The following is a 24,542-nucleotide window of genomic DNA, read 5'->3' as shown; positions in this document are numbered from 1 at the left end:
CTGGAAAGGGGCAACCGCACATGAGGCACGCGTGTTGGGGCGTGTCATTCAGGTGCGACGGGGCACGCAATTCAGTGGGAAAGTTGTCACGGCAGGAGAAGATGCCAGGGTGCCCGGCTGAGGGTCACCCTGGAAAAGCATCTCCTGGTGTTGCGAGATAGAGCTTTGGTTCGTCCTTTCATTTATTGATTCAGTAGATATTTATGCAGCATCTACCTGGCACCAGGAACTTTTTAGGTAATGGGTGTTAATAGCGATCAAAATAGACAAAGCCCCTGTCCTCCTAGCGCTTACATTCCAAAGCTGGAGACAGAGAGTAAGATGGGCCGGATGTCAGATGGTGATAACTGCTGAGGAGAAAATAAAGCAGGGCAGGAGGGAGAGCGTGGGCCGTGGGGGGAGGGGGCATTGTTGGCAGGGAGGACAGTCTGGTCCCTGTGGGTGACGTGAGCCCAGACTAGCAGGAGTGAGGGGGTGAGCCCTGGGCAGGTTTCTGGGAGCGTATCTGATCTTGGTCAGGGCCTCGTTCATTCAACAAGCTCCGGCTGAGGGACCTGAGGCGAGTTACCCAGCTTCCCCGTGTTGTGCCTCAGTCTCCTGCTCTGGAAAATGGGGACATTACAGCTGGTACTTCCTAGCGTCATCACGGTGATTTTGTGAGTTAACACAGGCAAAGCCCTCAGAACGGTGGCTGGCAAATAGCAGCTGAAACATTTCAGTAATTAACTGGCTTAAATATGATATATTAACATTATTGCTGTGCCATGCGTCCAAGCGTCCACTCATGCACTCAACGCTGGCCTCCTGAGCAGCTTTCCAGGGGAGGCAGGACTGTGTTGAGCAGCGTAGAACTCAAGGTGGAGGCAGACGGACACGGGTTCACATCCTGGCTCTGCACCTTCCAGGCTATGTGACTAAGGGCAGGGACACAAGCGTCCAAGAAACAGCTGGCTATAAACGGAGTTCATACTACTCACTTCATAGGGTTGTCACGAGGATGAAAGAGACGAGGTCTTAACATAGTGCCTGGCACAGAACCGGCCTCTCTTTAATGTCACCCTCGAGCAAACAGAGCTGTCTGCAGCAGGCACTGATGTGCGATTAAGTGTGTGGCGTGGACTCCACGTGCCACACGGTGGTGCGCAGACACCCCTCAGCCTGGGAACACCCTCTGCTCCTCTCCCTTTTATTCTTCCCTCTCTGTGGTCCAAATGGAATTCCTTCTGGGGACATCTGACCCTGGGGGAAGTTGGTCCTGGTCCCGAGAATTGTAAAGGCAAGCCGGCACCCAAGGGAGGCTGTCCCCCAACTCCGCTCCCGCGTGCACGGTGGGGTGAGGGGCTTCTCTCTCCTTGAAGGACAGAAGGCCATCAGCTCAGCCTGTCGTCCTCCAGCCCCCACGGCAACCCCAGATTCCCAGGGTCCAGGAGATGCCGCAGCTGCTGGGGAGATAATTCAAAACAGGCAGACAAAAAGACGGATCCAGGAAGCACCTGTGGCTGCTGATGGCTTTTATTGTTGGGGCCTCCTCGGCATCCCCGCCCCCCTCACCCCACCCACAGGACTTCAGCCTGCACTCAGAGGCTCAGGCTGAGAGCGGGGCCTGCGGGGAGTGGGGGGATACCTGTTCTAATGCCTGGGCTCTGAGATGAATAGGAGCGGAGGCAGCCCCGCCGGCCTGCCCGCCCCCCCCCTCGCGCTGTCCGGACCCACACAATGAGCTTTGAGGTGGAGGTCCTTGGGGCTGTGAGGAGGAGCTTGAGGAAGGCCTTGTCCCCGAGGCTACCTTGGGTCCCTCATCCCTCCAACTGACGCCTACCCTTGGCCCAGTACAAACTGATCTGTGCTGGGCTCCAGTGGTCAGGAAGGGCCGTCTGGTCAGGCTGACTCAGGAGATGAGAAGAGGGAGGAGTCCGAGGTGAGAGCGTTTAAGTTCCTCCAGAAGTGTCATAGAGACGGGGGAGGGCATCAGCCTGGAGCTGGGAGACCAGAGGCTCAAGGCCCCCGGCCTCATCTTTGCAGAGTGAATAGCAAGGCTGCAATCATTCCTGAGCGCTCCCACCCCTGAGCCTCGCCCCCAGCCCCTGAGGCAGTACAGGTTGTGGTGAGGACCTTAGGAAGGCCCTAGAGCTAGACTGCCATTAACATGAGCTGTGTGTCCTTCTCCAAGTGGCTTCGCCTCCCTGGGCCTCAGGTTCCTCAATTTTAAGGTGGGGCTACTCATAGTTCCTGCCTCACGGGGTTGTTGTGAGGATTTAATATGCTAAAAGCGCTTAGAGCCCAACACACAGTGAACAGTCAATAAACATTAGCTAGGATTATTCAAGCTTCTTTTGGACGCTGGATTTTATAACGTCATGGACAGGGGCTGAAATCCCACTCTGGCCATCCCTGTGAGGAAGGTTCCTGCACAGGCTGGTGCACACGTTGCATGGAAGCCCCGGGTTTCAGGATCCTGTTGCTGTCTTCTAGGGCTGCCCAGCACGTGCCGACACCTCTCCGCGCCCGGCCTGGTGCTGGCACTGTGGACCACGGGTGAACCCAGCTGGCCTCTGCCCGCCTGAGGGGGACAGAAAGCCCACACAGGAAGCGAGGATGGCCACTGTAAGCAGTCTGTGGCTCTTTGGGCAGAGCGAGTGTGCCCTGGCAAGAAAGTCAGGTGAGGGAATTGCTACCAGGAGGCAGCAGTGAGGAGGCGTGGCCAGAGGAAGGTGAGGACCAGGTGTGGGCAGGGCTGGGACACAGGGAAGAGGCCTGGCCAGGGCTCGTCCTAAACATGGCCCCATCTCGATTCAGGGCCTGGGCATCCACCAGGTCCTCTAGGCAGCAACCCGGGAGTCCTACAGAATCCTTGCACCCCACCGATCGCCAGTCTCTAAATCTTGAACATCTCTCAAAACTTAACGCTCCTCCCACTCCCACCTTCACTGCTTTCCCACCGCCCTGACCTCCTGCCACTACTGCACACCAAGCTCCTTCCCGGTCTCCCCACCTCCAGCCTAGCCCCCACTCTTGGGTGCCTGGCGAGGGCCAGTCGCTAGGAGGCCCCATCTCACCAGAGGCTCCTTCAAGACTCTGCCCTGCAGCCCTGAGTGGAAGGCGGGGTGCAGCCTGCCATACAGCACGTGGTCAGCGGGGCCCGTGGACCAGCGTCAGTGGGCCAGCAAGTCCCACGCCCCCAGCTGTCCCAGCTGCTTACCTGTGGATGGTCTGTCCTGCGGGCGTGTGCTCCACCTCCAGCCCTGCCTGCCGAAGGACGTCGATGACTGTGTTGTTCCCCAGAAAGTGACCTGGAACACAAGAGACAAAGTGGGCTCAGCCACATGGCAGGTCAGCAGCAACTGGGGACAGCCTCAGGCCAACGACCTACACCAAAGTCAAGGGCAGGACTCCCTGAAAGGCAGTATGGTGTAGCTGGAAGATGGGCTGGTGCCACCCTGCCTGGGTCCAAATCCTGGCTCTGCTGCTCATTGGTTGTACCACCCCATGCCTCAGTTTCCCCATCTGTAAAGTGGGAATGCCTGTATTAGCGGTCTCTAGGGCTGTTGTGAGGACTCCGGAAAGAGTGGCTGGCATGCAGCAAAGGCTCACAGTGTTTATTTACTGTTGCATCACTGTGCCCCACACCATCAAACTGACCCCAGCCCTGGACTGTCCAGGCAGGGACAACCTCCAGTAGTCAGACACGGTCCAGCTCTGAGGTCTATGGCTCATCCTTGTCAGTTCCACCAGCAACTTGAGGCGCCCTGCCTTAGCATGGGAATGGGGTTCTGTGTGGGCATGTCTATCTCCTCACCAGGCTCCATGGGGCAGAGACCGCATGGCTACTGCCCCACACGTGCTCAGGATGTGTTGGCTGGATCTAAGACTTCGAAGATTCATTTGTTCGCCATCTATCCAACATTTATGGATCACACACTTGACCCAGGCCCTGGGGCGGGCCCTGAGGACACAATGAGGTGTAAGATTCTGGGGAAGGAGTAATAGGACCCTGTGTGGGGCGCGGAGGGGGCTGATCTCCATCTCACTCTCCACCCCTAACCATTCATTCAACAGACATTTATCATGCGTTTGCTCTGCGGCCAGCCCTGGGCTAGACACTGAGAATATAGAAATGAATCATTTGGTCCACAGCCCCAGATGAGACCAGGCACGCCCTCTGGCTGGACGCAGGCTAGAGGTCTGAGAACACGGTGGAGGCTCTCCCAGGCTCCGGTTAGGGGAGGCCAGTCGCTGTTGGGAGTCAGCCCCAGGCAAGCACCTCCTCCTCGCTGGGCCTGTCTCCCCACTCGTTCAATGCAGGCAGAGTGGTGGTGGCCCCTGCGCCCTCCCAGCCCGTGTCCTTCCCCCGAAGGCCCACTGCCACAGGCAGTTCACTCCCCTCCTGCTTACCATTCATCCCACAACCTGGGGGGAAATTCCTGCACTATTATTCTAATTGCCTGTGACGGGTGGTGACAGGTGGGAAGCTGGAAGGTCAGCATGTTGACAACCCCAGGGAGGTGGACGAGCTTTTGGGGAGTGGAGAGGCTCCGGCGCAGAGGAAGTGAGGCTGGGAGTGCACAGTGGCTGGAACAGAGGGGTGAACCCCACAGCCCACTGCCGCCCAGCCCTGCACACCTCTGGGCTGGTTTCAAGACTCCCCAACAAGTCCCCCACCCAACAGTCTCTCTCTCGGTGGCCTGCCACAGTCCCTGAAATCCCACCTCTGGATCACTGCAAAAAAAAAAATCACAGGTCTGGGAATGGGAGACTTGGACTAGAACCCACCACACTCGCTCTGAGACCTTGGGCAAACCCACCAAGAGGCTGTATGCTCTTGGTGTCTCTGTGTACAGGGAGGGATTGGGCTGCACCATGGGCTCCCCTCGCTCTCACATTCATGGGGAAGGCATTCGTTTGACTCCAGAGACCCTTATGAAATTGTACTCTCCCTCCCTCCCTCCTCCTCTCCCTCCCTCCCTCCCTCCCTCCTCCTCTCCCTCCCTTTCTCTACCTATTTATTGCATTTATCTGACGAACACTGATTGAGTGCATATCCAGTGCTGGATGGTGATGAACAGGTAGGGCCTTGTTCTAGGCACTCACGGTCTTGAGAATCAAGGTCTTTTGATCCAGGGTAAGTACTATGCCAAGGGAAGCACACAAGGTGGTGAGTGTGCACAGGAGGCCGCTAATCTAACCTGGGGGCAGGGTGGACTCCCTGGAGGAGGCATCCCTAGCTGAGGGATGGGATCAGAGTTAACTAGGTGAGGATGAGAGTGGGGTGGCACAGGGTGGGGCGGGGGAACAGCACGTGCAGAGACTGTGAGGTCAGTGAGGCTCACCTGGGGAGCCAGCTGCAGAAGACACACGGACAACGCCCTCGCAGCTCTGGCCCTGACCCAGTGCTGGCTGTAGAGGACAGAAGACCTAGGCTTCTGCCAAGGCTCTGAGTCTCCCGTACGTGATCCTGAGCAATCAGCTGCCCTGCTGCCAGCCTCAGTTTCCCTGTGTGTCAGATGGGCCTGGATCCCTGTGGCTGCCTCCCTGGGGAGGCTGTAAGGTCCCAACGAGGCAGGAGGAGTGAACGTCCTTTGGAAAAGCCCAGCATGCACACTTGAGTGAGGGGTTGAGCCATCCCTGGCTGTGGCCACGGAGTCGACCCCACGCTTGCCTGCCCCCCCGAACTGATCAGGCTGGAACTGGGTGTGGTGGCCTCCAGCGCACAGGCTGCAGGAACTCCCTGCCCACAGCTCTTGGAATGCACTCCTGGCAGCAAAGCAATTCCTTCCCTGCCTCCATGGAGACCCATTTAAAGACAGGGGCCTCCAGGCCCAGCAGTGGTCCGCGCAGATTTCAAGAGCCGTAGGGGAAACAGGCCACCTCAGGCTATACCGGAGTAGCACGAATATTTACTGATGGCCGTGCGGCCGTTCTAAAAGGAGCATTCCTGGAGCTGGCAGAGGGGGCATTCGGAGGAGCCCAAGCCTTACAGGATGCTGGCCGGACCCTGAGCACTGCCTGGCAACGTTTCAGCGTCTGGTCTGCACCCTGCCCGTTCCCTCAACCTCAGTGGTTCCAGGCCCTTACTGTGTATTTTAAGACCCTAAACAGAAGACTTCAGATACTTGGAGAAATGAGAAGCAATCAGCAATGATTTTTACAAATTCCTATCCCCTCCTTCTCTAAGCCACACTGGCCTTCACCTCCTTCCCTCCAGGGTGGGGAGGTGTCCGCCCCCTGCCAAGGGCAGCTCCTGCAAGAGGCCCCTCCCACGGGGTTCCTGCCCCGGGACTGTCCAGAGCAAGCCGTCACTCCCGAGACCAGGTTCCCATCGCGACACCCTCTTTGCCCACTTTGGGGCTTGTTTTCCTCAGGACCCCACGACACCGTTCTGTCCTGTTTGCTTCGTACTCCTCTCGGCTCCCTCTCTGTCCTCCTCGTAGGTTCCCCTTTCCCTTGCCCGATGAATGTGGGTGTCCCTGGGAACCCTTTCCACAGCCTTCTTTTCTTCTCACTCTATTCACAATCCGTGGAATGTGAATCCATCCATTCATATGGCTTCAGTTACCACTCTGGACCTGCTGCCCCAGCCCAGACCCATTTGTCCAGCAGCCTCCTGGGCATCTCCACCCGACATCCTCCAGAGCCTCCCCCTCCCCTCCTGGATGTGTCCCAGATGAGTTCCACCATCCAAGTCAGATGGGCGCGTCTTCACTCCTCCTTCCCTCTCCTCATCCTCATCCATTCGGTCACCAGAATACCCTGGATTCTACCTCCAACCATGCTTGACCCTGGCCCAGGTCACCATCACCTTCTGCCTGAATCACTGCAGACAGCAGCCTCCTTGCTCTCTCCGGTTCACCCTCTTCACCATGGCTGGAATGAGCTCCCCACACCCTGGAGCTGCCTCTGTCAGAATGTGTCCCCAACAAGCCACTTGAGGGGAGACCAACAGCTTTTCGAGGGCGGGGGCCACGCCTGATCCAGCTTTGTCCCCAGGGCTAAGATCAAGGCTGGCACAGGGTGGTAGCTTCATGAATGTTTGTTGAATGAATGAACGACAGAATCCGTTACTCCCTGTCCTTTCCATGATCTCGTCTTATCCCCAGGAGACCTGAGCTTGAGGATCCCTTCCGCTCACAGCTGTGGCCCAGCCCCTTGGTGATCCTCCTGCAGATCCCACCAATCCCAGGAGCTTGGCTGTCAGAGCAGCCCCGCAGTCAGGGCCCAGTGCATGTCGTCCCCAGGGGCTGGCAGACAGGGCTTGGGCTTGCCTCCAAGGCCACAAATCCCGAAAAAGGCACCACATCCATCCTGGAACCTGCAGGAAAGGTGTGGAAAGTTTCCAAAGGGGCCCCTCGCTGTCACAGCTTAGCCTACATGGCTCGCCCAGGCGCCCGGCGTCTCCTGGCCGCTGTTCAGCAGCTCCTTCCAGCATTGACGGCTGCTCTCTGGCCAGCTGTCTTCAGAACATCCCATTTCATCTGCTGAGGCCGTGTGGACCAGGAGAGGAGGGAAGAGAGGGAGGACAGTGGGGGAGGGGCACACAGAGCCACAGAGTGGGAGAGAGGGACACACGGAGAGAGGCAGAGAAAGAAGAGACGCTCAGAGACAGACAGGGAGGGGGAGAGAGCTCCAGAATACAGGGAAACAGAGAGAAGAAAGAAGAGAGGAGGTGACAGGGGCTGGGAGACAGGCTGCAACAGACAGAGACACAGAGGCAACAGTAAGGAGAGAAGGAAAAGGAGAGATGTCGGGACAGAGAGAAAGAGATACAAGGAGACAGAGATAGAGAGGGAAGGAGAGGAGGGAGAAAGAGGAGAGAGGAGAAAGAGAACCCAGAAACAAAAACAAAGGGCACGGGGGCTTCCCTGGTGGCGCAGTGGTTGAGAGTCCGCCTGCCGATGCAGGGGACACGGGTTCGTGCCCCGGTCCGGGAAGATCCCACATGTCGCGAAGCGGCTGGGCCCGTGAGCCATGGCCGCTGAGCCTGCGCGTCCGGAGCCTGTGCTCCGCAACGGGAGAGGCCACAACAGTGAGAGGCCCACGTACCGCTAAAAAACCCAAAAAACAAAAAACAAAGGGCACGGAGGAGAGATCCATACACCAAAGACACCAAGGAAGGCTTCCTGGAAGAGGGGCCCAGAAAGGGTGGATTCAAGCAGATAGATTGGAGGGGGCGGAGTTGGGAAACAGGCAAGGGGAGGAGCAAGGGCCTGGAGGAGGATTATAGGTTTGACAAATTGTAAGGCTGGTTTGGTGACTGTGTCCCCTGACCACGCAAGCCAGAGTGCCACTTAAGGGACATCATATACAGGCAGGGAAGGTGTCCTGATCTGAGTGGGCGGAGCCCCATGATGTTGTAGTGCAGAGACAAAGGCTCCCCTTCTTCCAGGCGCAAGCAGGCCTGTGCTAGGGCACAAGGCTCATCGGCTGGGCATAGCCCAACAGCCCCCATTTACCCTCCGACATGAAAGGCGGGGTAGGACAGAGCTAAGAATCCTGTCCTGAGGTTAGGACAGAAAACCTGGCTCGACAGCCAACCAGCTGTGTGACCTCAGGCAGTCTCCTTCCCCTCTCAGTCCCAGTTTCCCTACAAAGGTCTCATGGGTCCTCCCACCTCTGTGATTCCATCATGTGATGACCTGAAGGCAAACTCCTCCTCAGTGAGTCTCCTGGGCACAAGATGCTTTTCAAATATTATTTCATTTCATCTTCACAGAAGCATTTCCAGGTACTGCCAGTTTACAGATGAGGGAACTGGAGCTCAGCGAGAGGACGGGACTTGCTGAAGGTCACACAGCCGGTAAAAGGCAAAGCTTGGGCTTCCATCCAGAGATGTCCTAGTTGGCTGCGTGGCCGGTACATCTGCTCTGAAGTACTGGCAGCTGCGAGTGATCCTGAGCTCACGTTCTGGGGGCAGCAAATTGTCAGAAACATGTGTCCCCTCCAGGTTTCACCAGATCAGAGAGGAAAGCGTGTGAGTATCCAGCTCGAAGAACATGCCAGTTAACAGGGCAATTTCAAGACAGTATTGGGGGGCTTAGTGGAGGGGAGGAGGGGAGAACCAGATGTTCGCACAAAAGCTCCAAAGTAACACGGGCTCCCCTTGGCCAGCACACGTTTTCTCTCCAGTGAGTCCAATGGGTTTCCAGTTTTCTCTTCCTGGAAGAGGGAGTCCAAGCCCATATTTATGTTCCGTCTGAAATTAATGCAAGGGGAACTATCAAGTGTTACTCTAGCTGCCAGGTTCAGCCGCCGGGTATCAAGCAACAGCGGTGTTTGTTTACCCGAGGAAGTGTGACAGGAGAGCTAGACAGATGGACAGGTGGATGGAGAAGTGGGGGTACCTCGGGGCTCCGAACTCCCAAGGGGGGTCCGTCTGGGAAACTGGCAGAGCCAAGCTTTCTTTCTCCTGCTCTGCCGGCCAGGCAGGGCTGGACTGGGGCTTTTTCAGTTCAGCAAGGACTGAGATGATGTCTCCCCTGTACCCAGTTTTGTGCCAGGAGCTGAGACACATGGTCCCCACCCTGGAGGACATCACAGGGTGGAGGCGAGACAGACACGCAAACAATTACAGGGCAGTGAGAGCTATGCAGTGAGGGAGGGATGCTGGGGCTATGGGGCTGAAGAGGAAGGGACAGGACACAGACTAGGGGTCAGCCTCCTCCTTGGGCCCTGCCCTTGTCCCACAGTGAGGACATAAGCCCTGGGGGTTTTGAGGAACCTGTACCCTGGAGGGGTACAGGCCTGAAGCCGCAGAGCCTTCTCCACAAGCCTTCACTGGGACCTCCTACATGTCAGGCACGTGCCAAGCCCTGGGGACCCTGAGATAGGTTAGACGTGGGGCCTTTCCCTCCTGGGGTCTGACACCACGCCAGACTCAGGCAGTGACTGCGCAGAGTGATTTGAGGTCAGCATGAGGCACTGTGGGGAGAGCCCTGGAGACGGAGCCTGTGATGGGTTCTGTGAACTGCAGGGGGCAGCGCCCAGTGCAGGGCTCGCTGCATGGTTATAAAGGTCATGCAGGCTTTATAACACCCAGAGGCTCCTTTCCCAGAATGTCAGCACCCAGCACCCCAGGAGAGCACCCTGTTGGCCAACCATGCAGGCAGAGACGGGGCCCAACGTCCTGAGCCTCACTGTGCCTTGGAGCTGAGACCGGCCGTGGGGGTCTCCCTGCAGGGTCCCAGCTGGGTCCTCAGAGGCCACCGAGCACTTCTGCCTCATCCCCTGGACAGCCCTGCTCTCCCCTGGGTGGGAGTCCTGTTCTTGGAGGACTGTGGGCTCTGAAATAATACTGACAGCGCAAGAGCTCACGCGCACCAGGCCTGAGCTGCACGTGTGCTGCCCACTGACACCAGGCTCCTCTTAGAGGGACCCTGAGGGCCGAGAGAAGCCAAGTACCTGGTCTGCCCAGGCTCCTTCCTACGAGGACAGGCGCTGAGGTCCTCACTCAGGCAGTCAGGCTCTGAAGCCCATGCCCTCCACCTAGGACACTCTCTCCTCCCCCTGCTTTCCCCACATGCCCAGCAAGAGTGCTGAGCCCTTAGCTGACATTCCAGGTGCCCTAGCTCACAGAGGTCCAACCTGGTCCAGAGGGCAGGGCTGGCTCCAGTTAGGGACAAGCTAGCAGATGGGACGTTCCTCTGGCTGGCTGGATGCTCTGGGCTGAAACAGGAAGGGTGACTCTGGCCAAGGATCTCAGCCTGGAGCAGGCATGCCAGCTGCCAGATGTGTACATGGTGGGGCGGCCGGGCCCTTTGAAACACCGTCGGAAAACTCTGAAACACTTCTGGACGCTGTGGCCTCATGTTCCAAAGTGGGGAGAATGGCAGGCCATGGGCATTTGGCCGGGAGGAGAGAAAGTGGCTGGGCGTGTGCTATTTGCTGGGTCCCTCGTTTCTAAGGTTACCAGGGCCCTACATGGGCTGTGGTTGCTCTTCTGTGCTCAGCCATGAGCTCTGAGGAGTTTTTGTTCCTGAGGCCCCTGAGTGGAGAACCAGGGGGGGAAGGAGGTGGCTGGGGTCTTGCCCTGAGGACTGTGGGGATGAGGAGAGGAATTGGAAGGCAGCTGGACATGCATCAGGGAAATTTCAACCAATCAATTCTCACCTCCTCCAGGAAGTCTTCTCTGACCTACCCTCCCCTTTCCAGACTAGGAGATGACAAATGTGCCCAGCATGAGCAGAGCTGTGATAGGGAAATCCTGTGGGACTATGGGATCCCAGAGAAGAGGTCCCAGAAGGCCCAGTCAGGAGAGGGGAAGGTCATTCTCAGAACAGAGGGCCCCAGTAGCAGCTGGATGGCTTTTTAGGGAGACGGGCATCAGAAAGAATGGCCTAGTCAGTGTTGACCATTGTTCCGCTCCAGTTCTAAGATTCTCTCACTTCTCATCTCCACCTTGATTTACCCATCTGCCAGATGGAATAATAATACAATCCTGTCTCCCTCCAGGAGGCAATGAGGACGTGAAAGCCACGTAAGCTGATGGATATGGGTGTTCTTCAAGCAGGATGGTGCCCACTCTCCAAGGAGCAATCGCTCTTATTATTCATTTTTAAATGTTACTGGTGTTCCGTGTGTCGGGCTTCTATCTTGCCCTTCTCTCAAGTCCGGGTCTTCACCTGAGTCGACTCCTGTGTCCCAGCCTCACAGGCCTGTTCCTGATTATGGGCCTGTGGCACTTCAGCTGGGGCTCAAGAGGGGCTGGCGCAGCCTGGAGGCTGGGGGTGCTGGATGTGCAGGTGCTCGGGGTAACAGCTACAGCACCTCTGTCTCCGATGCTCACACAGCCTGGCTTTTAACTTGTCAAATCCTGCTTTCTGCTTGGACTTCTGCTTATTGCGGGTGGGTGGTGTGGGGGACGGGTGGCAGCAGTCCTATGTGGAGGAATTTCCAGGTCCTAGCAGGCTCTTAGCTCCATACTCCTCCCAAGGAACCCAAGAGAGACTGAAGCAAACTCTGCTAGAGGGTTAGAATTCCATGATGATGGAAGGCTGGGATAGCAGAACCACACAGTCTTAGAACAACAGGCTGTTAGGGTCAAAGGACTTTGTAAGGTCAGAAGTTAGAATTATATTCAGGCTGTAGCACACTGGGGTTACAGAACATACCAGTGGCTCTCAGAGTTCAGAATGAATGGGCCCTGCAGGCTAACTGGTCTACCCTTGAGTCTGGCTCGTGTCTCCAGCCCAGCTCAGCCAGCTCCCGCATTATGCCTTCTGTTCCAGATCTCAGGATGGCTGAACAAGTGAACACAACCTGAGAAAGCCCCAGTTCCCTAGAGCTAGAGACAAAACTGTCACTTTCTTCTAGTGCCTGGGACTGAGAGCCCCTCTCCCTCCACCCCAGAGGCCTGGAGCCCAAGAGATACCATGTGACTGAATGGAGTGAACTTGTTTCTGGGTGATTTGGTCTAGTACGTCTTTATAGAACATCTCCTGGGTGTTGGCAATTCTGCGGAGATATGGGCCTGCCCTGGAGTGGTTCACAATCAGCGGGATGCTTATGGAGCAGTGGGTTCTAGGATGAAATCAGGAAAAGGCCTGGAGTGTACATGCATCTGCCTTCACACCCTAGATGTCCAGTGTTGCTGTAGAAAATCTTACAAGCTGTGATTTGGGACCGCTGCAGGTTTACAGGCCCTCAATCACCAATCAGTGTGGTCTATGTTCCCAGCAATCAGAGCAGATATGGGGCAGGAATGTGGCCTAATCCAGGTCCACAGCAGACATCACTAATCAATCAGACCTCTTCTCTGCTGAGCTTCAATATGGTCTTGTCGTTCTTCATATACCGCACTCCAGGTCACCGTACCAATCAATCACAGTTGGCTCATGATATGAAATGCATTTAACTTCCTGTCAATGTCAGTTCTTGTGGCCAATCTCTCTTACATTTACGTCAAATGTTCTCCTGTCTTCAAACCAAGAACCAGCTCCCAGGCCCCTCTTTCTCTGCACATGACTTCAACCTCTACAGAGTAGAGCTCTGATTAGAAGCCAACAGGTCACCTTTCCACCACCAACTTCCTGCCAGCCTTCTCCCTTCTCCAAGTGCCCTTTTCTATCCAAGGCCATATCCTCTACCTGAGCTTTGGCCCCCAGCTTTCCTGCTTTCTTGGAAACTTGGGCTAGTCATTTTCCCCAATCTCTCTCCTGTATCATTGGCCTCACCCCTCCTATTGTATGCTTTTCAGCATGTTTTAGGCTTGCTCGATTCTCTCCTATCTGAAGAGAAGGCGAGTGGGTGGGAGAAACAATACAGTTACCAACTTTTAATTTTGCCAAGTAAGGGCTCTGAAAGCCCTGTTTGTCTCATTTCACCACTATTTTCTTTTTAAAGAGAAAGATATTTAACTTCAAACACAGTAGAAGGAAGATAATTTCAGAACATAAGCCTGTAAATTTAATACACTTCATTAATAAAAAAATTCACCATCTTGTACTTATTTTTCTCAGTTATTTGTGGGCCAGAGGAAATCCGAGGACACACTTAAGATCTCTGAGGACACGTAGGCTGAGCTTGTCAAACTGCATGGGCCTGGCAGTCTGGAATCAGCCCTCCCCTAACCCTGGGCCGGTGCACCCCTCCATGGCAGTGGCCTGGCTCCTTCCAGAACATCCAGGTTTGCACACTGGCCACAGTCACCTCCCGAGGAGGTGGGGCTTCCATCTGGGTCCCCAGCTGTCACCCAGGCCTGCTCAGAGTTGTCACACGTGTCCACACCCCAACTGCCCTGGAACCTGCTGAATAACTTCCAGAAGAGGTCAAACAGCTCCTGAATACAGAAACAGCCCAAACGCTAAGGAGAGTACTCTTCTGTGGTATGTACCAGCTGAAAAGACACTCTCCTACAAAATCGTCAACCTTTCTGGAAGTATACAGCAAGGGCACCATGTACGGGGGGAAATGGCCAGGACCAGGACCCAAGGGGCCAGGATTCAAGTTGAAGGTCTGCCTGCAAGGCCTTGAGGAAGCCATTCATCTGCTCTGGGCCTTAGTTTTCATCTGCAAAATGAGTACAATAACCCCCTTCTCGTGGGCTTATTGTGAAGATCAGAGGTAATGTAATCTAAGAGCCTGGAATAGTGGCTGGCCCACAGGAGGGTCTCTGTGATAAGGATCCCTCCACCACAGCAGAGAGTGTAATGCTATTACCTAAAGTACACCTAGCACAGTCTGATGAGGCAGGTGTATGATCCCCATTTTACAGATGAGAGACTGAGGTCCTTGGAGGTGAAATGGCTTTCCCAAACTCTCTTAATTAACAGTGATGGAACCCGGCTTTATGCCCAGGTATCCTGACTGCAAAGCTCTGACCCTTTGCATCAAATCTCCCTGTAGAGCAGAGCAGAGGAGGGGCCAGTCGGCCTGCAGCACTGGGAGTCCCAGTCTGTGCTTGTGGACTCTCAGGAAGGGGTTCTGGAGCCGGGGTGGGCTGGGGAAGGATCTGGATGGGCACGGGGGGTGGCTAGGCAGGTGGAGGCTCTTTCTCTCCCTCACCCTAGTGAGCCTGAGGCTGGTCTCAGGCCGGTCTGTTGTAAAATGGCAGAACCTCAGGCTATAGAATGACAGGATGGGCAAGGCCAGGCTGTGGGTGGCTGGGAGTCTTATAATCATATTTCTGTCCTAAGCTATTTCCTAGAGACATTCATGAAACTGGATCTGAGAGACTGTTGCACGAACAGACACCCTCTGGGGGATGGCGAGGTGTATTTCCAGGGGCACAGACCCTCCCTCCCTCCCTCCCACAGCGCCTTCTTTGAGGGCCGGACAGGGGATGGGCAACGAGTCAGGCTGACTGAGGTCCCCAGTGCTTGGGGGTCTGGGAAGGCCTGAGTTGGAAAAGGCACCCAGACGGGAACGTGTGCCATGGAGCCTGTGCGGCTGTAGGTCACATGCTGCCGAAGAGTGCTGGGCCTGTCCCTGCACATACGTCCTCAGCCTGCCTTTGGATGTGGGACTCAGGAGCTATGTGGCCATAAGGACACAGCGAGGCAGGCGTGGACTTCTGTCACCACGAGTTGTGTGTGGACGTGTCCCATGCTGACACACTGTTACAGGTCCTCTCAGCTGGCTCCCTGACTGCACGTGAGAACAGAGCCCCTGACCACGGCTCTGGGCCCCGGGCACCAGTCCCGGCTCTGTCCCCATCTCGCCATGAGCTTCACCCACGTCCTGGCGTCTGTGGAACTCAGTCTGCCCATGGCTAGGATGAGGTGGGCAGCCTCGAGCTTGGAGGCCGAGTCCAGCTTTGAAATGCTCAGGTTGAGGGTAGACGTGCAGCACCGAGCAGGCCATTTGCTCCAGGTGCTGCTGAGCCAGAAGTGGCATCTGCCGGCAGGATGTGCCCACAGCCCCGGGCCTGTTGCCATAGGACAGACGGTCTCTAAGAGCCAAGGTGGGGCTCCCATTGCCCTCACTTTACTGCTGGGCTGTTCTAAGCTCTCCAGGCCAGGAGACCAGGATTGGAGGATCCGGTCAACATTCATTCATCTGTTCCTTCCTTCACTCATTCATTCTTTCATACCTTCACTGAGCTCAAAACATATTACACATGACTGAAAAACACAGGCATGATGAAGTGAAGCCTGCCTTCCTGGAGCTCAGGACGCTGGCAGGAGACAGAGCCAGCACCCTGCACTAGCTCCACCATGGGGAGCAGCCTGGAAGTGGGGAGAGGACCAGGAGGCTGGAGCTGATGGAGGCTTTGGACCAGGACAGTGGCAGTGGGGATGGACAGAGTAGACAGCGGTGAGGTCTTTTTGGTGGTCTGTCAAAAAAACCGACCAGGCCCGTGCTCTCCGACTGCCAGCGATGGCGGGTCTGGGCCCCACGCTCCAGCGCCATCCATTTTCAGGGCTAGTTGATTTGGCAGAACCTCCAGAACGAACATGATCCTGCCAACATCTTGATTTCAGCCCAGTGAAATCCATTTCGGAGTTCTGAGCTCCAGGACGCCGTGTGGCTGACAGGGTCTTGGTGCTCTGGCCTGGTGTCAGACCTGAGCCTCTGAGGTGGGAGAGCCGAGTTCAGGACATTGGACCACCAGAGACCTCCCGGCCCCACGTAATATCAATCTGTGAGAGCTCTCCCAGAGATCTCCGTCTCAACGCTAAGACCCAGCTCCATCCAACGTCCAGCAAACCACCAGTGCTGGACGCCCTATGCCAAACAACTAGTAAGACAGGGACACAATCCCACCCATTAGCAGAGAGGCTGCCTAAAATCATAATAAGTTCACAGACACCCCAAAACACACCACCAGATGTGGACCTGCCCACCAGAAAGACAAGATCCAGCCCCACCCACCAGAACACAGGCACCAGTCTCCCCCCACCAGGAAGCCTACACAAGCCACTGAACCAACCTCACCCACTGGGGGCAGACACCAAAAACAACAGGAACTATGAACCTGCAGCCTGTGAAAAGGAGACCCCAAACACAGTAAGTTAAGCAAAATGAGAAGACAGAGAAATACGCAGCAGATGAAGGAGCAAGGTAAAAACCCACCAGACCAAACAACTGAGGAGGAAATAAGCAGTCTACCTGAAAAAGAATTCAGAATAATGATAGTAAACATGATCCAAAATCTTGGAAATAGAACAGAGAAAACACAAGAAACATTTAACAAGGCCCTAGAAGAACTAAAGAGTAAACAAACAATTATGAACAACATAATAAATGAAATTAAAAATTCTCTAGAAGGAATCAATAGCAGAATAACTGAGGCAGAAGAACGGATAAGTGACCTGGAAAATAAAATAGTGGAAGTAACTACTGCTGAGCAGAATAAAGAAAAAAGAATGAAAAGAATTGAGGACAGTCTCAGAGACCTCTGGGACAACATTAAACGCACCAACATTGAATTATAGGGGTCCCAGAAGCAGAAGAGAAAAAGAAAGGGTCTGAGAAAATATTTGAAGAGATTATAGCTGAAAACTTCCCTAACATGGGAAAGGAAATAGTCAATCAAGTCCAGGAAGTGCAGAGAGTCCCATACAGGATAAATCCAAGGAGAAACACGCCAAGACACATATTAATCAAACTATCAAAAATTAAATACAAAGAAAAAATATTGGAAGCAGCAAGGGAAAAGCAACCAATAACATACAAGGGAACCCCTGTGAGGATAACAGCTGATCTTTCAGCAGAAACTCTGCAAGCCAGAAGGGAGTGGCAGGACATATTTAAAGCGATGAAAGGGAAAAACCTACAACCAAGATTACTCTACTCAGCAAGGATCTCATTCAGATTTTTTTTTTTTTTTTTTTTTTTTTTGCGGTACATGGGCCTCTCACTGCCACGGCCTCTCCCACCACAGAGCACAGGCTCTGGACGCGCAGGCCCAGCAGCCATGGCCCATGGGCCCAGCTGCTCCGCGGCACACAGGATCTCCCCAGACCGGGGCACGAACCCACAACCCCTGCATCGGCAGGCGGACTCTCAATCACTGCGCCACCTGGGAAGCCCTCTCATTCAGATTTGTCGAAGAAATTAAAACCAGACAGGCAAAAGATAAGAGAATTCAGCACCACCAAACCAGCTTTACAACAAATGCTAAAGGAACTTCTCTAGGGGGAAACACAAGAGAAGGAAAAGACCTACAAAAACAAACCCAAAACAATTAAGAAAATGGTAATAGGAACATACATATCAATAATTACCTTAAATGTAAATGGATTAAAGCTCCAACCAAAAGACATAGACTGGCTGAATGGATATAAAAACAAGACCCGTATATATGCTGTCTACAAGAGACCCACTTCAGACCTAGGGACACATACAGCCTGAAAGCGAGGGGTTGGAAAAAGATATTCCATGCAAATGGAAATCAAAAGAAAGCTGGAGTAGCAATTCTCATATCAGACAAAATAGACTTTAACATAAAGACTATTACAAGAGACAAAGAAGGACACTACATAATGATCAAGGGATCAATCCAAGAAGAAGATATAACAATTGTAAATAACTATGCACCCAACACAGGAGCACCTCAATACGTAAGGCAAATGTTAACAGTCATAAAAGGGGAAATTGACAGTAGCAATAATAGTTGGGGACTTTAACACCCCACTTTCACCAATGGACAGATAATGCAAAATGAAAATAAATAAGGAAACACAAGATTTAAATGACACATTAAACAAGGTGGACTTAATTGATATTTATAGGACATTCCATCCAAAAACAACAGAATACACTTTCTTCTCAAGTGCTCATGGAACATTCTCCAGGATAGATGATATCTTGGGTCACAAATCAAGCCTTGGTAAATTTAAGAAAACTGAAATCATATAAGGTATCTTTTCCAACCACAATGCTATGAGACTAGATATCAATTACAGGAAAAAAAAAACTGTAAAAACTACAAACACAAGGAGGCTAAATAATATGCTACTAAACAACCAAGAGATCACTGAAGAAATCAAAGAGGAAATCAAAACATACCTGGAAACAAATGACAATGAAAACATGATGACCCAACACCTATGGGATGCAGCAAAAGCAGTTCCAAGAGGGAAGGTTATAGCAATATAATCCTACCTTAAGAAACAAGAGGGCTTCCCTGGTGGCGCAGTGGTTGAGAGCCCGCCTGCCGATGCAGGGTACATGGGTTCGTGCCCTGGTCTGGGAAGATCCCACATGCCGCAGAGCGGCTGGGCCCGTGAGCCATGGCCGCTGAGCCTGCGCGTCCGGACCCTGTGCTCCACAATGGGAGAGGCCATGACAGTGAGAGGCCCGCGTACCGCAAAAAAAAAATAAAAAATCTTCCAACAAACAAAAGCCCAGGACTAGATAGCTTCACAGGCAAATTCTATCAAACATTTAGAGAAGAGCTAACACTTATCCTTCTTCTAAAATATAGCAGAGAGAAGAACACTCCCAAACTCATTCCACGAGGCCACCATCGCTCTGATACCAAAACCAGATGAAGATGTCACAAAAAAAGAAAATTACAGGCCAATATCACTGATGAACATAGATGCAAAAATCCTCCACAAAATACTAGCAAACAGAATCCAACAGCACATTAAAAGGATCATACACCATGATCAGTGGGGTTTATCCCAGGAATGCAAGGATTCTTCAATATATGCAAATCAATCAATGTGATAAACCATGTTAACAAATTGAAGGAGAAAAACCATATGAGCATCTCAATAGATGCAGAAAAACTTTTGACAAAACTCAACACCCATTTATGATAAAAACTGTCCATAAAGTAGACATAGAGGGAACCTACCTCAACATAATAAAGGCCATATATGACAAACCTACAGCCAACATCATTCTCAATGGTGAAAACTGAAACCATTTCCTTTAAGATCAGGAAAGACAAGGTTGCCCACTCTCACCACGATTATTCAACATAGTTTTGGAAGTTTTAGCCACAGCAATCAGAGAAGAAAAAGAAAAAAAGGAATCCAAATCAGAAAAGAAGAAGTAAAGCTGTCACTGTTTGCAGATGACATGATACTATACATAGAGAATCCTGAAGATGCTACCAGAAAACTACTAGAGCTAATCAATGCATTTGGTAATGTAGAAGGATACAAAATTAATGCACAGAAATCTCTTGCATTCCTATAGACTAATGATGAAAAATCTGAAAGAGAAATTAAGGAAACACTCCCATTTACCATTACAACAAAAAGAATAAAATACCTAGGAATAAACCTACCTAAAGAGAAAAAAGACCTGTATATGGAAAACTATAAGACACTGATGAAAGAAATTAAAGATGGTACAAACAGATGGAGAGATATAGCATGTTCTTGGATTGGAAGAGTCAACATTGTGAAAATGACTCTACTACCCAAAGCAATCTACAGATTCAGTGCAATCCCTATCAAACGACCACTGGCATTTTTCACAGAACTAGAACAAAAAATTTCACAATTTGTATGGAAACACAAAAGACCCCGAATAGCCAAAGCAATCTTGAGAAAGAAAAAAGGAGCTGGAGGAATCAGGTTCCTGGACTTCAGACTGTATTACAAAGCTGCAGTAATGAAGACAATGTGGTACTGGCAAAAAACAGAAATATGGATCAATGGAACAGGATAGAAAGCCCAGAGATAAACCCACGCACATATGGTCACCTTATTTTTGATAAAGGAGGCAAGAATATACAAAGGAGAAAAGACAGCCTCTTCAATAAGTGGTGCTGGGAAAATTGGACAGCTACATGTAAAAGAATGAAATTAGAACACTCCCTAACACCATACACAAAAATAAACTCAAAATGATTAAAGACCTAAATGTAAGGCCAGAAACTATCAAACTCTTAGAGGAAAACATAGGCAGAACACTCTATGATATAAATCACAGCAAGATCCTTTTTGACCCACCTCCTAGAGAAATGGAAATAAAAACAAAAATAAACAAGCGGGACTTAATGAAACTTAAAAGCTTTTGCACAGTAAAGGAAACCATAAACAAGACGAAAAAACAACCCTCAGAATGGGAGAAAATATTTGCAAACAAAGCAACTGACAAAGGATTAATCTCCAAAATTTACAAGCAGCTCATGCAGCTCAATAACAAGAAAACAAACAACCCAGTCCAAAAATGGGCAGAAGACCTAAATAGACATTTCTCTAAAGAAGATATACAGATGGCCAACAAACCCCTGAAAGAATGCTCAACATCACTAATCATTAGAGAAATGCAAATCAAAACTACAGTGAGCTGTCACCTCACACCAATCAGAATGGCCATCATCAAAAAATCTAGAAACAGTAAATGCTGGAGAGGGTGTGGAGAAAAGGGAACACTCTTGCACTGCTGGTGGGAATGTGAATTGGTACAGCCACTATGGAGAACAGTATGGAGGTTCCTTAAAAATCTACAAAGAGAACTACCATATAATCCAGCAATCCCACTACTGGGCATATACCCTGAGAAAACCATAATTCAAAAAGAGTCATGTACCAAAATATTCATTGCAGCTCTATTTACAATAACCAGGAGACGGAAACAACCTAAGTGTCCATCATCGGATGAATGGATAAAGAAGATGTGGCACATATAGACAATGGAATGTTACTCAGCCATAAAAAGAAACGAAATTGAGCTATTTTTAATGAGGTGGATGGACCTAGAGTCTGTCATACAGAGTGAAGTAAGTCAGAAAGAGAAAGACAAATACCATATGCTGACACATATATATGGAATTTCAGAAAAAAAAATGTCATGAAGTACCTGGGGGTAAGACAGGAATAAAGACACAGACTTAGTAGAGAATGGACTTGAGGATATGGGAAGGGGGAAGGGTAAGCTGTGACAAAGTGACAGAGTGGCATGGACATATATACACTACCAAACGTAAAATATATAGCTAGTGGGAAGCAGCCGCATAGCACAGGGAGATCAGCTCGGTGCTTTGTGACCACCTAGAGGGGTGGGATAGGGAGGGTGGGAGACGCAAGAGGGAGGGGATATGGGGATATATGTATACATATAGCTGATTCACTTTGTTATACAGCAGAAAGTAACACAACATTGTAAAGTAATTATACTCCAATAAAGACGTAAAAAAAAAACCAGAAAAAAAAAAAAAAAAAAACTGACCAGGAATCAGCTGGATTTCAGAGATGGGGAAGAAAGTGGAGGTGGTAGGGAGCCTGCGTGCTGGCCTGGTGCCTGAGTGGACATTTGTGCTGCAGTGCACTTGGGGTTTCATGTCAGTGGTTGCCTGGGCCATTGTGATTTTCGTCTCTAGGCTCTCCTGTTTCCACACCCACAGGAAGAAGCAGGTATTAGCTACCCGCAGCCCCTGAGTGACTGGTCCTGAGCCCTGCAGCAGGTGGGGCAGGTAGAGCATGCAGAATGCTGGATCCTTTACTGGCCTCTCTCAGTGACTGGGCTCTCTAGGGGCTCACATTAGGGGAGGAGCCTGAGGGCTAGTTGAGTTCCCAGTGGTGCCCCTTTTGTGGTCAGCTGTGGGCCGGTTTAGCACAGGATACACTGCCCAGATGCCCATAGGAAGGAGGGCTGGGGAGCCTGCTGGGATGGTGAGTGAGGGAGAGTGCGTGTTGGGGAGCACTTGCTTCCCTGCATGGTCCCCAGATCTGTTCTGACTCATGCCAGGTCCCCAGCAGGTGTCCTGCAATCGAAGTCCTGCTTCTACTGGCTCCTTCAGGCAGCCCCTCCCACCGCTACAGGAACCCCACTCTTCTCAGAAATCTGTTTGAAGAGCTCCTAGAATCACAGATGGCCCAAGTGAGTCCTGGGTCTTTCTGCTCAGATGAGTGAACTGAGGCTGCCAGAGGGGAGGGAAGAGGCCACATCAGGCCGTGGCACGGCTGCAACGTGAGCCCGGAAGTCTCCGTCCAGCTGCAGGTGTGGTCTTATAGAGGCTGTCCCAGAGGTCCCGCGTTTCTGAGCCCCTCCCATACGCCTCTGCCGTGCTGAGGGCTGAAGGGGAGGGAAGACAGGTGCAGACACACACAAACCCTGGATCTTGCCCTTGAAGTATCTGGGGTTGAACAGTGGGGGGTGGGTGAGGCAGACCTCCAGCAGTGGACACGCCCTGTTATGAATCAGGATGTCCATCCAGGCCCTTCTGCGTTAGACAGGCTGCTCGGCTTGATCCAACTCAGCCTGACGCAGGCAGGCAGCGTGTGGGTAGCGGGGCAAGGAAGGGAGGGGAGAGAGAGGACAGCGCCAGTGAGCACAACGCCCACGAGTGCGACGCCCGCCAGCCACCTCAAGGGGAATTCGTTCAGCCCAAATTGCAAGCAGTGTGAGCAAGAAATACGTTTGTCCTTGTAGCACCGGAGCAAGAGCTGATAAATAAAGGAGGCAAATGCAGTATCTTGGTCCCAAGGTGGACAGCACTGTCATCAGGAGAGACAGCCATGGAGAAAGGAAGACAGAGTGAGGGAGAAGAAGCAGGAGAGGAACAGGGAGAGAGACGCTGAGCAAGTCCTGTACCTGTACCTGCGTGTCTGGACTTCCCAGAGCCCCAGAAGGAGCATCAAGGTCATGGTCCATATGGTGGGGATAAAATTGGTGTTAATTGTCATCGTCATAATGATGCCGATCGTTGTGGCTGCCATTTTGAGTTCCAGCTAGGTGGTACTAATCTTTGCAACTATTCTACAAGGTAGGTCTTTTCAATTCATCACATAATTATTGTTATCACTGCCCATTCATAGAAGAGGGACTTGAGCCCTTGAGAAGGTCCCCTCCGAAGCCATGCAGTCTGGAGGGGGTTGGGCTGGGATTTAGAGCCAGGGCTGTGGGATGCCAGAGCCGCCTTCTCCCCACTGGGCCACGTGGCCCTCACTGACTTGGCCTTGGCTCTGAGGGGTGGGCCCAAGCCTGGGCTGGACACTGGGAGCTGGCTTCAGGTCTGGGCTCTCAGCATGGCCTCCTGGGGCATGAAGGAGCCACAGAAGTTATCCTGGTTTGGGCAGTGGTCCCTGCCCTTGTCCATGGGGACTGTCACAGAAGAACCCTTGACCAGAAGCAGGGGACCTGCGTTGGATTCCAGCTCTGCTGAACACTGTGTGGCTTTCCCTGCTCATTCGGGGCCTCACCTTTTCCCTTTATGAAGTAGAGGTCAGAAGAGGGTCCAGCAACCCTCCCAGCCCGTAAGGATCTGGCAAACAATCCCTTCCCCACTCCGGTCCAAACCTGCTCCGAAGGCAAAGAAGCAGATCTTGTCTTCGTTCTCCTGCAGAAGAGTCATGACCCTCTTCCCCATCCGCTCATTCCTCTTGTAGATGAGCTCCTGGCGGAAGTAGCTGTCGATCTCCTGGGCCGTGACCTGCTCGTGCGGCGGAAGGGTGGTGTTGATAAAGTTGGGTAGCTGTAAAGGCAAGACAGAGACTGCTGCCTTCAGTTCTTCCTGGAGCAGAGTGGCTTTCAATAAACACACACAGCCCAGCGTGGGGCTGGGTAATTTACCTTTATTCAGGTAATTGATGCTTTTCATCAGTTCCCAGATGCTTTGAGATGACTGTTGTTATCCCAGTTTCACAAATAAAGAAAGAAGAGCGAAAGATCCAGAGATAGGTAGAGAGCCACACAGCTAAGTAAATGGCAGAGCCAGGCTGGAGCCCTTGGACGCCACCCTCACACACGTATCACTCCCGCATCTCTGCCTTGTTGAACCTCGGCTTCCGGACACAGAGGTCCTGGGAGGCTCTCACTGTAGCACTGACCCTGTCACTGGCATGTACAGGGAATCTGGTTCAGCAAGCAGGTGTGGAGGGTCTGCCTGGTGTAGCGAAAAGGCTGACCTGGTCTTCAGGCCCTGTTCTGATGCTGTGTGACTTTGGCCAAGTTACTTAACTTTTCTGATTCCAGGTTTCCTCATTTACAAGTTGGGGCTGATGGTATTGAGGGGGATTGCATGAGATGATGGGTGTTGTCGTGGACACCTTTCAGCCCACCCCACCCTACAGAGGTCAGAGGAGGGGTCATAACCTTTGATTCTCCCAGTGTATCAGTCCTGGTTGGCCACTTTCTGTTGCCACCACTATCTCTGCATCCCCAGCTCCACCGCTGCTCAGGACGTAACCCAAACCCTCCATCCC

General features: G+C 52.3%; 1 protein-coding gene across 1 annotated transcript in view; it reads right to left on the bottom strand.

Moving 5' to 3' along the window:
• The window catches only part of TRABD2B (TraB domain containing 2B), a 219,242-nt gene that overhangs the window by 13,080 nt on the left and 181,620 nt on the right, over nt 1–24,542 (bottom strand). The window contains exons 4-5 of the mRNA XM_027108607.1: nt 23,638–23,812; nt 3,200–3,290 (exon numbers count right to left, since the gene is read on the bottom strand). Coding sequence (XP_026964408.1) covers nt 3,200–3,290; nt 23,638–23,812 — 266 coding nt within the window. The remainder of the gene's footprint in view (nt 1–3,199; nt 3,291–23,637; nt 23,813–24,542) is intronic.

This window comes from Aethalodelphis obliquidens, unplaced genomic scaffold (assembly GCF_003676395.1).
Source record: "Aethalodelphis obliquidens isolate GAN/ISIS:26980383/991018 unplaced genomic scaffold, ASM367639v1 scaffold9, whole genome shotgun sequence".
In the NCBI taxonomy this organism is placed as follows: domain Eukaryota; kingdom Metazoa; phylum Chordata; class Mammalia; order Artiodactyla; family Delphinidae; genus Aethalodelphis; species Aethalodelphis obliquidens.
Note: the sequence above shows the minus strand (reverse complement) of the source record. Positions and strands in the feature narration are given on the sequence as shown.